Source organism: Drosophila teissieri, chromosome 3L, assembly GCF_016746235.2.
Source record: "Drosophila teissieri strain GT53w chromosome 3L, Prin_Dtei_1.1, whole genome shotgun sequence".
NCBI classification, from domain to species: domain Eukaryota; kingdom Metazoa; phylum Arthropoda; class Insecta; order Diptera; family Drosophilidae; genus Drosophila; species Drosophila teissieri.
This window is the reverse complement of record NC_053031.1, coordinates 6,672,630-6,686,544: the sequence shown is the minus strand read 5'-3', so window position 1 is coordinate 6,686,544 and position 13,915 is coordinate 6,672,630. Positions and strand designations below refer to the sequence as shown.

The following is a 13,915-nucleotide window of genomic DNA, read 5'->3' as shown; positions in this document are numbered from 1 at the left end:
ACTAACGGTACACCAATTAAAATTTAGGTACACTTGTATTCAATTCTTAAAAGGACTTCTTTGTCTCCGTTTTTATTTATCTGTGAGATTTCTTTACAGAAATTTACTCAATAACTTGCCAATATACTAATCCTATAGTTCACATAAAACCTAATGCTTCTCGGCGGCAATGCAGAGTTTGGCCAGAAGGGCGGTGAGCTGCAGCAGCGAGTTGATCCCGTCGACAATCTTCATGTGGGTGATGCCGATCTCCCGGATAAAGTCCAGCTTCATATGCTCGTCGATGTTAATACGCTTGCAGACGCGGAATATGTTCCCAATAATGTCCTCTGGCGAGTATCCAAGCTTCCACAGCTTGGACAGGATTTTGTAGGCCTTGTGTATGTCATTGGCAGCGCAATGATGGATCATCTCCTCCAGGAGTTTCGGGTGCGGCTCGTCGCAGACCTTAAAGACGTTTTCGGCGGTGATGTCCCCAAATCCCTGGGCAGTGGACTGCAGGTTGTTCAGTCCCTGTCGCATGTCACCTTGGGCGGTGAACACGATGGCCTCCAGTCCGTCCTCCGTGTAGTTAAGCTTCTCCCACTTAGCCACCTCGATAAGCTTGGCCAGAACTTGCGCATCAGATAGCTTTGTGAATCGCAGCATGGCGCAGCGGGACTGGATAGGCTCTATGATCTTCTCGCTGGTGTTGCAGGCCAGGGCAAAACGGGTGGTGCTGCTATAGATCTCCATGGTTCGGCGCAGTGCCTGCTGTGCACCCTCCGTCATGCTGTCAGCCTCGTCCAGAATCACAATCTTGTGCCTGCCCCGCGGCAGTGTCACCTTTTGCTGGGCAAACATCTTAATCTTGTTTCGGACCACATCGATTCCTCGCTCATTCGAGGCATTTAGCTCGAGGACAGCCTCCTTGTAGCTGTCTCCCAGGAGAATCCTAGCCAGACACTGTATGGTGGTTGTCTTGCCCACACCCGGAGGACCCTATATATCACAATTAGTACGTCCTAACATCTTTCAGTGCACACAAACTCACGGCAATGATTATATTGGGTGCATTTCCCTGGGTGGCAAAGACAGACAGTCTTGCTACGGTATCCTCATTTCCCACTATCTCCTTGAACTTCGCGGGGCGGTACTTCTCAATCCAGGGCAAGTGACTGCGCTTGTCGTCCGCCGTAATAGCTGGTTCTTCCGGCATTTTCTGTGCAATTTTACGAATTCGCACAAACAAATTTAAGCGTGGGGCTGTAGTGTGACCGTATCTTGGGCGCCAAAACACAACGGTTAGGGCTAGTATTTTTCTTAAGCTTATCGATTTACTGATAATAATCGATAAGAATAAATATTCGAAATTAAATTATAAAAATTAAGTTTACCTCATAAAATGTTGAGAAATTGTAAAAATAAGGAAAACACACGCTAAACACCGCAACCTAAAAAAAATGAATTTTTTCTTGTGTACAATGTAACATTTACATATATGAGGTTTGCAAATCAGAGGTACGTAAGTACGAAAACTAAAAAGTTCAATTAAATTTGGAAACAATTTGATATTTTTTGGTAAGCTTTATTGGGTATTGAAGAAATTACAATACATTTAGATGCATCGGGTGCCGAAAATTTGAACTTGCATTTTAAGATAGTTCGAATTATATTATACAATCATTGACCAATTTCAAAGTATATCATAAGTTTTTGAAAAGTATTCGGATCGTAAGACAACTTGGTTCAATAATTTATCTTTAGTGTTAACATTTCAATATTTTCTTATGTCATTTTGCCGAATATGTGTGTCTTTTTCCACAGGCTCATCCATAACTTTATCAATTTGACTAATTCGGAAATACATTTAACATTGTTGCTATCCGAGGTGAATATTTTATGGTGCTGTGAAATCCGTGACCCGTGTTTTCTACTACATTTCGTACTACAGTATATGAGCCAGTATAGGGGCTTAATTGAAATAATACTACGCGTATTATTGAAGTTAATATTTATTTATATTCGGCTAAGAGTAAAATACTATATATTTGTAATATATTATGTAATGCGTATATAATTTATGTATTGTATTTTTAATATATATTGCAATATGTAATTAGTATAATAATTTCTTAAGGAATCATTTTGAACCTTCGGTAAGGAATAACAAACTATTTTTAAACACGATAAATGTGACAAAATCATTAACAAGAATATGACCCAATTAGCTCTTTAGTCCTCCTTCGAGAGACTGCCCAAATCGCTGAGGAATATTTCGGGCGACAGGATGTGCGAGGACCCCACAAGGACCTCCCAATTGCGAACCGCATTGGTCACCTCGTAGGCGCACCGCATCTCGGACATACTCACGCCGCCCACGATGAAGACAATGAGCCTGGGCACGTTCTTCACCTGCGCCTGGCCCTTGTCCTTGTGCCAGTGACCATAGCGGGCACTGGTTGGGGCATGATAATTGGTATTCTGGGCCCTGCCCTCGAGGAAGGGGAAGTGGCGGAGATCGAGCTTATCCTCTATGCAATCCTCCATGATGTCCTTAATCACCGGGGTCCAGCGGGACATCTGGTAGGTGCTTTCTGTGGTGCGCTCCTTGCGCGGCACCGAGTACTGCTTCTTGCGCGAATCTGCAATGACATTGATGCCCAAGCAACTAAGGTTACGCACCATATCCTGATCCTTCGGCGACAGCTGGGCATGCGTGAACAGCTTGGTCAGGTTCTCCTCGGAGATTCCGTTCTTGATCATGACATAGAGGGCAATGATGCGAACTTTGTCATAGTTCGAGACATTGGCGTCTAGCAAGATGGGCACAATGTTGCGCATATGATCCTTGATCTTCTCGCCCTCGGCGTCCGTGCCCATGGCCAGATCCTGTTCCACGCGGCACAATTTGTCCACGTAGTTCTGGTAGGACTTCATGCAGTCCTCGGCCAAATGCAAATGGGTGGAGTACTTGGACAGCTCCTTCTGGTACTGCGGCATCTTCTTGATCATCTGCGAGAGATCGCGCATCGATGACTTGTCGGCCGAGCCCATGCGCTTCGAGTCGGTGAATTTCTTCAGGTTCTGAGTCACCTGGGTAGAGACAACAGCGATATGCTCGTGACGCAGCTCCACCCACAAGTCGTCGTTTTCGTCGAGCAGCACCTCCTTATCCGGCTGATTGGGGCCGGGCGTGTAGCGATAGACATCGTTGACGATGGGTAGCAAATCGTAGGCCATGGCCTGGAGCGTGAGCTCGTGCAGCAGTGGCGACACACAGTCGAAGCCGCGATCCAGGATCAGCAGCTGAGATCGAGCCTTCTCGGGTCCCTCGCCCATGGTGGCATCGTCGGCCTTGTAGGCGTCCAGCTTCTGCTGCACCGACGCGGCCAAATCGATGTTCCTGTCCCAGTCGCTGCGGTAGCGCACATTGGGGTATTCGCCAAGGGTAGCGCACAGTGTGGCTATTTGCTCGGCAATCCGCTCGATGTGCTTGCTGCGAATGGAGGCAAAGGCCGGCGAGTAGAGGCATTGGAATGTGTCCGGCGAGTCCAGCGAAAACACCTGGCATTCGTACGGCAAAAATGCAATGTTAATCTCCTTCAGGGTCTTGATCTTTCCCGCGGCGCACGACTTGCACAGATCATTGAAGAGCTCCTCGGGACACACTTCGGTGAAGAAAACATGGGCATAGCGATACATGGGCCGTGCTGGGTTCTCGAAGTCTCGAATCAGCCCGCGCACTGACTCATCCGACGGCGTAATCAGGTAGATGGCGTCCATGGTGGGCAGGGGCTCACGCTTCTTGTTGATGTCTTCCACCAGGGTGATGCCCTCGGCGCTGATCTCGTGCATCTTGGTGCAGGCGGAGACCATGCGCATACCCAGCTTGTCCACCACCAGCACCCTCCACTCCATGCCCCCCGCCCCCGCGGCGGACGTAACGCCCTGCTTTTTGGGTGGTGGAGGCTTGTACTTCACCACCTCGTTCATCAGCTTCTGGCCCACCAGCACTTTCAAGGCCATTTTCACTGCGTTTTATTGGTCACGGGCGCAAAGGCAACTGGATAATGAACACACTGCGTGCAAATATGTCTTTTTAGCTTGTTCTTTTTCGCGTTTTCGCGTGCGTTAACTTGACTAACGAATTTTATCTATTCCTTGGCCAATTTTTCTGTATTTTTTTCGTTTGATGACTTAGCCTTAGTGATGGCCGAAAGTCGATGTATGGTTGGAGGTAATTGATATCGATACTACTGGTTAGCCTAGACGCACACCAGATGTCGTGCTGAGGCGCATTACTCAGTTATCGCTGAACGGTCACACTGCTGAAGTCGCGGAAGGAAAATAAAAGAATTTCGCTGGCCAACTGGTCGATTTAAACGGGGAAATGCAGATGCAAACGTACAAACTGGTGGTCGTCGGTGGCGGCGGCGTGGGCAAGTCGGCGATAACGATACAGTTCATCCAGGTAAGGCCCCCAGCATCTGCCCAATTCCTGGTGACGTCGCTTTCTACAGGGGCGTTTGAATGTGGGAGCGGGGGGCGATGGCGCACAGTGTCTGAAGGCGGTAGGAGGGGGAACGGCCCTTGTTTTGGCCAGAGCAACAAACAAGCAACAAGCGACTGTGATGTGCGTCTGTGTTTGGACATGCGTGTGCATAGTTTCGGGCCGAGATCATCACCACCATCATCATCAGCAGCGTTAGCATCATCATCATCGTGGTGGCCACACCCCCGTGTGTATCTCCATTTGGGGATCAAGTGGTCAAAGCCAAGAAGCAGGGAGTTGCGATAGACGTAGCCCCCAAAGTTTTCTGGGTGTGCCGATCGATTCCCCGAGAGTGTGTGCCATGGTCACGACCACAATGCCCGCCCGTTTCCATTTATTTTTAGTCATTTGCGTCATCTGCACATCTTTCGTGTATATGCTGTAGCTTTTCCCGAAGATATATAGAGCATAGTGGATAGTGAATGATAAAAGTGACGTGTGTAAACAAATCAAAGGCGGAATGATAAACGCAACCCTCCCACACAAAAACCCAGTCTCATAATGTTTATATAGTTTTTGGCCTCGGCAGCGCGTACTATAATTATTTTAATCCTAATCTTGCAGAGCTACTTCGTCACGGACTACGATCCCACCATTGAAGACTCGTACACGAAGCAGTGCAACATCGACGATGTGCCAGCCAAATTGGACAGTAAGTTCTCTTACATTATCGCTACCCCAAACCTCTTTATTAATCTGATGTATTACCTAGTTTTGGACACAGCTGGCCAGGAGGAATTTAGTGCCATGCGGGAGCAGTACATGCGCTCCGGCGAGGGATTCCTGCTCGTCTTCGCGCTCAACGATCATTCCAGCTTCGATGAGATCCCCAAGTTCCAGCGCCAGATACTGCGCGTCAAGGATCGCGACGAGTTCCCCATGCTGATGGTGGGCAACAAGTGCGACCTGAAGCACCAGCAGCAGGTGTCCCTGGAGGAGGCGCAGAACACCAGTCGCAACCTGATGATCCCCTACATCGAGTGCAGTGCCAAACTGAGGGTCAACGTCGATCAGGCCTTTCACGAGCTTGTGAGGATCGTGCGCAAGTTCCAGATCGCCGAGCGTCCCTTCATCGAGCAGAATTACAAGAAGAAGGGCAAGAGGAAGTGCTGCCTGATGTAGAAGGAAGCCCAGAGAATCTCCTGAATGCCGCAGCGGAAGCAGGAGCACACATATAATGAGTATAACACCAAATTTTTTGAAAAACACGCGTCGACTGAGCTTTGAATTCCGTTGAGAAGACGATAAACCAGTAACCCGAAACCAGTAACAGCGCAAAACGTGTCAACGAGCCCAAACGAAGTGCATTTCTTACCTGCCCAGGTGCATGGCGCATTCAACGAACGAATCGAATAAGCTTCGCCACTTTCAAATAGCTACGAAGAAACTTACAACTGACAACTAACAATGCCACATGTCACACGCAAACTGAAACACGAAACATAGGTAGATATATACAACAGATTCACACGAATAACTTATATATACATATATATATTTCTACATATATTTTTGTAATATTATTTGTTGATCAACGACAACAATTAAGGACGAATGTTTTCATAATTATTACCAATCGTGGCGCGCAGGCCATTTGTTTTTATAATGCAATAACTAAGCCCAGAACGTTTGTTTCGATTAAGCCAAAACGTAATAATGTGTTATTGTAATTTGTATTGTTATTTACTACTAATATATACGTATACATATATAAACTGCTTACAATCCGATTTTGTTGTAACAAATTGAGTGCCTCGTTCTCGCGCGTAGAAATCTAAAAACATCAAACTCTGTATTACACACACAACATTTTTGTACTATATCCTCAGCTGCCAGGCGCACACAACTCACTTAACGATACTTTTGTACATGTCCCCAGTCGGATCCTATGGTTTATTGTTCGCCAAATGTATTGCAAATGTATTGCAACAGTTGCTTTAGCCGCAATCTCGTTTAACTCTTATACACTGCTTAATTTAACGAAATTTATTTAATGGTATATAAATAAATATATAATTAAATTTAATATTAAACATATGCGCAATTCTAATAAACACATGGAGAATCACAAACGCTTCCACATAGAAGAATGTTTTAATGACAGTCTCCGATTGGAATTGAAAGGGCCGACCAAAGCCAAACAATTATAGCAAGAATCCTTGCTAGTGCTGTGTTAATTACGTGCCAGCTGTCTTCCTTTCGAGCTGAATGGGTATAAAAGCAGGCCGAACCGAACTGGAGCAGCATAGAACTCAGTATGAATCCCAAGAGCGAAGTCCTCATTGCAGCCGTGCTCTTCCTGCTGCTGGCCTGCGTCCAGTGTCAAGTGAGTAGTCATAGCTACAGCATATCCCGTTTTCCATATCTCATCCATTTCGCCCGCATAGCTGACCTTCTCGCCGGATTGGGGCAAGCGTTCGGTGGGCGGAGCTGGTCCTGGATCCTTTTACGAGCCGCCGTCGGCCAACTGCAAGACCTCCAACGAGATGCTGCTCGAGATCTTCCGCTTTGTGCAATCCCAGGCACAGCTCTGGGTGGACTGCAGGCACCGCGAGTAGAGGGCTGTATGCCAACTAGATCCTGATCCTGATCCGGATCTCGGACGATGTCTAGCACGCACACACATGCACACCCTATATATAAATACCCGTATATACAGCACGTTATCAAGGTAGTCGTAGTCGGCATTTAGATTTAATGGAACATTCCTTTCTCAACAATAAATAAGCGCATCCGACATGGATTTCGATCTGCTATCAGGGGGTTCTAGTAACCAGCCTTCAACTTTTCAAGTTCATCCCCCAAAAAAAGGCAATGGTCGTGGCTGCCGATTAAATTTAATTTGATTTCGAAAATTGCCACAATTAAATCATTTGATGACACCCACTCCATTGGCGCTTAAGTTCCGGTGTGTCAGTGGCCCACGGGTTCAGTACGTCGTTGAAGTTCATAGGATCAGAATGTGTGCGATCTCCGTCCTCCCGAAAGCTCATAAATTTCTAATAATTTATATGAGTCTCTCCCTCCTCACGCGAGTCAAATGTGAGTTGTGTGAATTTCTATATATAGTTCAACATTCGGTTTAAAAATACCCAAGCGATCGTGGCAATAGATCTGTTTAAGCTATGTGATCGTGTCATTCCATTTAATGTGTCAACATAAACAAATGCCCCACAGAGCACATCATCTAACACCCAGCAAACGATTGTAACAGACCTCCTCCTCCACAAATGATTTGAATCGGATTTCAGGCGCCACTGGCCCAGTTATTTTAATTTACCCAGAATTAACGATGCATTTCGGTGTGAATTCGTTGGACCTGCAATTAGGGGCGTGAATAATGCACAGCATTAAGTTTTTAGAAATGTGCATTTCCCAATAGTCATTGAAAACATTGTATGCAGCCATGTGATGTCTTTATAATATGAGTAATGGGTCACAGCGCATTCGAAAGTCTTTTTGTTGAATTTCCGATAAGGTTCTGTAGTCATTCACATTCGTTTAAACATTTTAAAGATGTTTTTGCTTTCAAAAATCATAAATAAATAATATATAATAATAGAAAAATTACGAACATAATTTGTGAAATATAAATTATTAAATGGCCAACTATGACCCCTCGTTTACCTCGATCCGCTCCTGAGCTTGGTCATTTCAGTCTGGCTCTTTGGATAATTGTGCCCCACTAAAATACAATTGAATTATAATCATTATGGGCCGCCATGCTCCACTTGGCCAAGCTGCAATTGGCCAAAAATAAAGCGTTCTGTGGACAGTTGCCACCTGGTGGCTAAGCAGAGAACACGGATAAACGGATACGGATACGGCTACGGATTGGAAATGGTACTGCTGGACGAGTTCTGTGTGAAGGTGTACTTCTGGCCATTCCTGTCCTATCTGGCCAGCATCAAGGGCTGGTGCCCGCTGTACCCACCAGGTTACTATCCCATCTACGCCCTGCCGCCACCGCAGGGACAACCATATCCTCCGCCGCCCCCACCGCCGCTGCAGCCGATTGGTCCACTAATACCGCCCCAACCCGCTCTTCCGTCCACACCTGCAGTGATCCCGACGTTCCAGCCCACGCCTCCGAATCCCCAGCCGCCAGCGACGCCACCCCTGTTCACCACCAGCAGCAGCACCACCAGTAGCACCACCCTGTCCACCACCACGACGACGGGACTGACCACCACCACCACCGCCGCTGGCACCACTCTCTGCCGCTTCCGGTGCCCACGTGTCCATCCCAGCCGCTGGTTTGCCTGCCCGGCGGAGCGCGTCCACTGCCCAACTGTCCCTGCATCGATCCTCGCCAGCAGCAGAGCTCGCCGCTGCTCTCGTCCACGGGACCACAAATCGGTTCGGATATGATGGTCTTCATGCCGCTCAATTCCGGACGTAGGCGGCGTCGTCGCCGCAGACGTCGGATACTCTACTAAGCTCACCTCCTAACCACACACGAAATGCAAATCACCTACCCCTACACTGAAAAAAACACTGAAAAACCACTTGCATATACACCGCAAAATTAGTCAAAATAAAAACGATCACAAAATCCAAAGCAAATCGAATTGGCAACCTAAATTGGCATTAGCAAGTCCTCAACCACGCCCCATCCCAATCACCTCCTTCTCTTGCAGCCCAATCCTGTCAAGATGCCCGATCCCGGCCTGGCAGCTGCCTGCCCCTGACCTCCTGTCCCCAGCTCATGCAGGAGTACCAGGGCCAGGGCAACGAGTTCCACACCTTTCTGGGCCAGTCCATATGTGGCTTTGACGGCTCCACTTTCATGGTAATTCCTCAGTTTTCATTTCAGAATGTTATGCCAATTGAATTTTGTGGCTAATTGGAAAATTGTTGAAAATGATTATCGGCAACTGAGCATTAAATTGCATATATTTTTAGAGATTTTTACAATATTATTTTCAATTGATTTCAACATTTTCATTGTAATAATTAGCAAGAGGAGCAGTAATTTTTGGTCATCCAAAACCTATGTAATTTACGATTGATTGTTTTATAAAGGTTATAATTAATTACTCTTAATTATTAAGCAAAAAGTTAGGACTTCCTATTCGATTAGGTGTGCTGTGCGACGGATCGAAGTGGAACCGGCAGGAGCAGGAAGGATGTGTTTCTGACCACCGCAGCTCCCTTCGGATTCTTTCACTTCTCACCCTTGAGTGGTGGATCTACTGCCACTCCGATGGTTTTCCAGCCCACTCCGCCTCTCAGCCAGGTGGTGGGCCCCAGCTTCAACCAACCACCTCCTCCACCTCCACCCCCACCAAATGCTCCACGTGAGTCCGCGGTGTGCGGCATTAGTGGTGCCACTTCCAATCGCGTTGTGGGTGGTATGGAGGCGCGGAAAGGTAATGAAGTGCAATAGCCTTGTTGACATTGTGAAAAACAGTTTATTGAAATGTTTAATTAAATTAATTCCGCCAACTCCACTACCAGGAGCTTATCCCTGGATAGCTGCCCTTGGCTACTTTGAGGAAACCAATCGGAATGCACTGAAGTTCCTCTGCGGTGGCAGTTTGGTTCATTCGCACTACGTGATCACCTCGGCACATTGCATCAATCCGATGCTGACCTTGGTGCGGCTGGGAGCCCATGATCTCTCCAAGCCAGCCGAACCGGGTGCAATGGACCTCCGTATCCGTAGAACTGTGGTACACGAGCACTTCGATCTCAACTCCATATCGAATGATATAGCCCTGATTCAGCTCAATGTAGTTGGTGCACTGCCAGGTACTATTAATAACGCTCCATTGAGACAAATAGTTGTGATCTATAATATTTTCTTATCGCGCAGGTAACATCTCGCCCATTTGCCTGCCGGAGGCCGCCAAGTTTATGCAGCAGGACTTCGTGGGCATGAATCCCTTTGTGGCCGGCTGGGGCGCAGTGAAGCACCAGGGAGTCACCTCGCAGGTGCTGAGGGATGCCCAGGTGCCAATCGTGTCCCGCCACAGCTGCGAGCAGAGCTACAAGTCCGTCTTCCAGTTCGTCCAGTTCAGTGACAAGGTGAGCGGGTCCATCCTTTAGCCAAGGGGAGTTCCCGAGAGGCAGTGGAAGCCACTAAAATGCACGCAATAAATCCTTTGCAGGTGCTGTGCGCGGGTAGCTCGAGCGTGGACGCCTGTCAAGGGGATTCCGGTGGACCACTCATGATGCCCCAGGTCAGTTACAATCTCCTCTTCTGTGAGTCAGCGAACCTGTTTCTGGCCAAGTCTTCGGACTTAAGCGCTGTCTCCAAGGTGGTTCACTGAAATGCCGCCCGCTAATTGTCCATGTTCGTGACGCAGATATGATTTCGTCGGCCAACGAAAATGCCGGTGACTTGCAGAAGAGCATTTGGAATTTATGATTTAACAACTTGGTAAATTCGCATCTTGGAATCTTTCAGCTGGAGGCGAATGTCTATAGGTTCTACTTGCTCGGCCTGGTTTCCTTTGGCTATGAGTGTGCTCGCCCCAATTTTCCCGGTGTTTATACGAGAGTGGCCTCCTACGTTCCTTGGATCAAGAAACACCTCGCATCCGCTTAGAATATGACACATCCTACATCTAATTGCTATCTCTGATGTGTCATACGAATTGAGAGCACTTTATACTTGCACTAAAATCAAAAATCCCAAATACACACAATCACCGGAATTACCTTAATAAATTGCATTTATTTATGTTCTGCTTTGATTTACGATAATTGAATATTATTTACAGCCATTGAATTGAAATACCCAATGTGAAACGTTGATAAAAACAATTGATACATCGTAATATAAAATTTAATGAAATTGTCTTGTACTTTAAACTGAATTTTCAATTCAAATAAGTACCCAATTAACATTTTAATCGGATTATTCGACATATAATAAACAATAATATCTCAACAGCTCTGATAAGCATGTTCTTACGTATATTTGAGATACAAATTCATTGGTTTGATTTGAAATATATGATGTGAATTGTAGCGACTCCGTGATTGTTTCACCAAGCATATTGAGCTCAGCAATATGAGATGCAATAAAATAGATGAAATTGATGTGCCGGAACCGAAAAAGCCATTCTTTGGGGACAGAAGTCTGGAATTTCCCGCAGTTCACCTCGGCCCCCGCTGCTTCTACCTGCACTGCATGGCCAAGTGATCCGGATTAGTCATTATAGTAGAACGATCGGTGTTATTATGCCCACCGATTGCATCGATCGCATGCCAAGTGGCTTTTGGCGACGGCTCCCCCGGAATTCTAATCAGGTTGAGTGCCCCCGGACACTGGGATGTATAGGGCGATTGGGGGGACCTAGTGGAATGTATTAAGTTGGCGATAACTGTGATCGGACATCAGATGCATTATAAACGCATATGGCGTCACTAGTCGAGTTCAACCCCTCTACAACTGAAATTGTAGTATGAGAGGAAAGATACTTTACAGATTGAATACATCAACTAATTATACTTTATAACAGTGAGAAATTTACAATTTAAAAACCTGACAGTGTAGGCACTCAGGCATTTGGGTAGAGTCAATATGGGTAATAACCAATAATAACACTACGGATTCTCTCAGTATTCCAATAATTACGTATGCTCAATGGGAGGCTGCTATCGATACAATCAGCGAAAGCTACTAGCAGTACTCGCATACTAATAGATTCGGAGAGTATGAGTTGATTATATTGCTAATCGTTCAAAATGTAGTAAGAACTTATATATAAATAGCGCTTGAATGTTTGTTTTCATTAGCTGACTTAATTAGTTGACCAAGTGATTCGCAATTGACATGTCAACGGGATCCGTTTTAATTTACCTTGGAAAATGGCACTTCAGATTCTTGTGGAGACGCGCGTCACAAAATTCTCGGAATCAGATCGAATAGCAAATTAAGAGCAGTGGGAGGTCAACAATTTGGCGCTACATTTGACTCATACCCTAATTGAGAATTCCCGATTGGGTTCCCTTACGATTACCCACTGATCCATATTATCATGCAGCAAACACAAATAATATTTGTTTTCATTTTCAAACTGTGCTGGGAAAATCAATTTATAATTTGAGTGTGTGAATGCTTTTCCACCTTGATTAATATGCTCGGAAGGCAAATGGCGTGCTCGCCGAGTGCGAGTGTGAACCCCATCTGATATGCCACCCACTTTCTCGGCGAGAGAGTTTCCGAGTGAAAACGGTAGATTAGAAGATCGCTGGATTACACCGATAGAACAAATGCTATTAATGCCACAACTCACACTACTCTAGCTTGGTATTCCGCATATATGATCGCATCTACATATCTCACAGTGAATTTAAAGTGCTGCGTTAGTGATGTAATTACATCGTCCAGTTTAGTCAGTGTAATCAAGGTAGTCGGAACACCTTACATAGTTAGTTGAAAGCTTTTCTTTCATAAAACCAGTTACAGGTTCCAATACAACGCATCTTATAGTTTATTGAAAACGCAAATCAACTTACACAATTAAAGTTATTGCAGATTCACAAAACCTTCTATGGGACATCTTCAAGTTCAATGGCAAGTTCGTCGTTTAAGTCTTTCGATCTGCCATTGGACCAATTGAATTTGTATTACCATTTGGCAGCTAACGGCTGATACCATCTTTTTGGATTTTGGGAGTTCCGTCGCACTGACCTTCAGTCTCCAGGAGATGACCGCTTGATCTTCAATAGTAACAAGACCCCACAGTAAGTGCCATAATTACATATTAATGTTTGTTGGCTGGGTTTTGTGTAATAAATGAACAGAAAAGTATGATGACATCCGATGGCTAATCATGATGCTGAAATAGAACTTGTGCTAGAATGTCGTCGGTGGCTTTGATTACTTGTCCAAGTGATTCCCAATTGGCAATGTCAACGGGATCCGTTTTAATTTACCTTGATTAATGGCATTTATCATTCTTGACTAGACGCGCGTCTAATTGAGTCACAGAATTCCCGGGACGAGATCGAATGGCAAATTGAGAGCAGAGCAAGGTCAGCAATTTGGCGTCTTACTTGACTCATGGCCTAATTGAGAATCCCCAATTGTGTCCCTATATTATTACCAAACATTTGCACTGATCCATGTTATTAGGCAGCAAGCACATAAGCTTATTTGTTTCCATTTTCGGCTGGCGCCGGAATGGGAAATTCATTTTACAATTCAAATGCGTGAATTTTGTGCTTTGGCGTGCTCGCCGAGATCGAATGTGAACCCCAACTGAAAAGCGCACACTTTTCCCGGCGAGAGAGCTGCCCAGAGAGATCGTCTGATTGGGAGATCGGCAGACTGGGAGATCGGTAGACTGGGAGATCGGTGGACTGGGAGATCCCATGAGAAGCCTGTATATAAAGCTCGGCTCCGAGGGCCGATTGCTCAGCCGA

General features: G+C 45.9%; 5 protein-coding genes across 6 annotated transcripts; 3 read left to right on the top strand and 2 right to left on the bottom strand.

Moving 5' to 3' along the window:
* Nucleotides 1-38: 38 nt before the first annotated feature.
* Nucleotides 39-1,269, bottom strand: LOC122617887 (replication factor C subunit 2). The gene is made up of 2 exons (XM_043793927.1): nucleotides 1,034-1,269; nucleotides 39-981 (listed from the first exon to the last, which is right to left on the bottom strand). Exons 1-2 carry the CDS (start codon nucleotides 1,196-1,198, stop codon nucleotides 151-153), a joined length of 996 nt encoding a protein of 331 aa, XP_043649862.1. The 5' UTR covers nucleotides 1,199-1,269; the 3' UTR covers nucleotides 39-150.
* A 332-nt stretch (nucleotides 1,270-1,601) lies between these two features.
* On the bottom strand, nucleotides 1,602-4,190 carry LOC122617883 (protein ROP). Its single transcript, XM_043793921.1, has one exon. The coding sequence runs from the start codon at nucleotides 4,006-4,008 to the stop codon at nucleotides 2,215-2,217; it is 1,794 nt and encodes a 597-aa protein (XP_043649856.1). The 5' UTR covers nucleotides 4,009-4,190; the 3' UTR covers nucleotides 1,602-2,214.
* A 106-nt stretch (nucleotides 4,191-4,296) lies between these two features.
* On the top strand, nucleotides 4,297-6,560 carry LOC122617889 (ras-like protein 2). 2 transcript variants are annotated; one of them, XM_043793931.1, is made up of 3 exons: nucleotides 4,299-4,453; nucleotides 5,099-5,186; nucleotides 5,247-6,560. In XM_043793931.1, exons 1-3 carry the CDS (start codon nucleotides 4,373-4,375, stop codon nucleotides 5,654-5,656), a joined length of 579 nt encoding a protein of 192 aa, XP_043649866.1. In that variant the 5' UTR covers nucleotides 4,299-4,372; the 3' UTR covers nucleotides 5,657-6,560. The 2 variants fall into 2 exon arrangements, with proteins under 2 accessions (XP_043649865.1, XP_043649866.1); XM_043793930.1 differs by having other exon boundaries at nucleotides 4,297-4,453; nucleotides 5,099-6,560.
* A 150-nt stretch (nucleotides 6,561-6,710) lies between these two features.
* LOC122617891 (adipokinetic hormone) lies at nucleotides 6,711-7,262 on the top strand. Its single transcript, XM_043793934.1, has 2 exons — nucleotides 6,711-6,860; nucleotides 6,922-7,262. Exons 1-2 carry the CDS (start codon nucleotides 6,792-6,794, stop codon nucleotides 7,090-7,092), a joined length of 240 nt encoding a protein of 79 aa, XP_043649869.1. The 5' UTR covers nucleotides 6,711-6,791; the 3' UTR covers nucleotides 7,093-7,262.
* Nucleotides 7,263-8,374: 1,112 nt separating this feature from the next.
* On the top strand, nucleotides 8,375-11,087 carry LOC122617884 (proclotting enzyme). Its single transcript, XM_043793922.1, is given in 8 exon segments — nucleotides 8,375-8,749; nucleotides 8,752-8,956; nucleotides 9,175-9,326; nucleotides 9,618-9,906; nucleotides 9,995-10,288; nucleotides 10,353-10,564; nucleotides 10,648-10,719; nucleotides 10,947-11,087. Coding segments are annotated over 8 exon segments (1,740 nt in total).
* The last annotated feature ends 2,828 nt before the right edge of the window (nucleotides 11,088-13,915 follow it).

Excerpts from the sequence above, each read along its gene's own strand:
- LOC122617887 (XM_043793927.1), bottom strand. The coding sequence starts at position 1,198 with ATGCCGGAAGAACCAGCTATTACGGCGGACGACAAGCGCAGTCACTTG. Across the intron at positions 982-1,033 it reads CACCCAATATAATCATTGCC|GGTCCTCCGGGTGTGGGCAA; the intron begins GTGAGTTTGTGT and ends TGTGATATATAG.
- LOC122617883 (XM_043793921.1), bottom strand. The coding sequence starts at position 4,008 with ATGGCCTTGAAAGTGCTGGTGGGCCAGAAGCTGATGAACGAGGTGGTG.
- LOC122617889 (XM_043793930.1), top strand. The coding sequence starts at position 4,373 with ATGCAGATGCAAACGTACAAACTGGTGGTCGTCGGTGGCGGCGGCGTG. Across the intron at positions 4,454-5,098 it reads TAACGATACAGTTCATCCAG|AGCTACTTCGTCACGGACTA; the intron begins GTAAGGCCCCCA and ends CTAATCTTGCAG.
- LOC122617891 (XM_043793934.1), top strand. The coding sequence starts at position 6,792 with ATGAATCCCAAGAGCGAAGTCCTCATTGCAGCCGTGCTCTTCCTGCTG. Across the intron at positions 6,861-6,921 it reads TGGCCTGCGTCCAGTGTCAA|CTGACCTTCTCGCCGGATTG; the intron begins GTGAGTAGTCAT and ends TCGCCCGCATAG.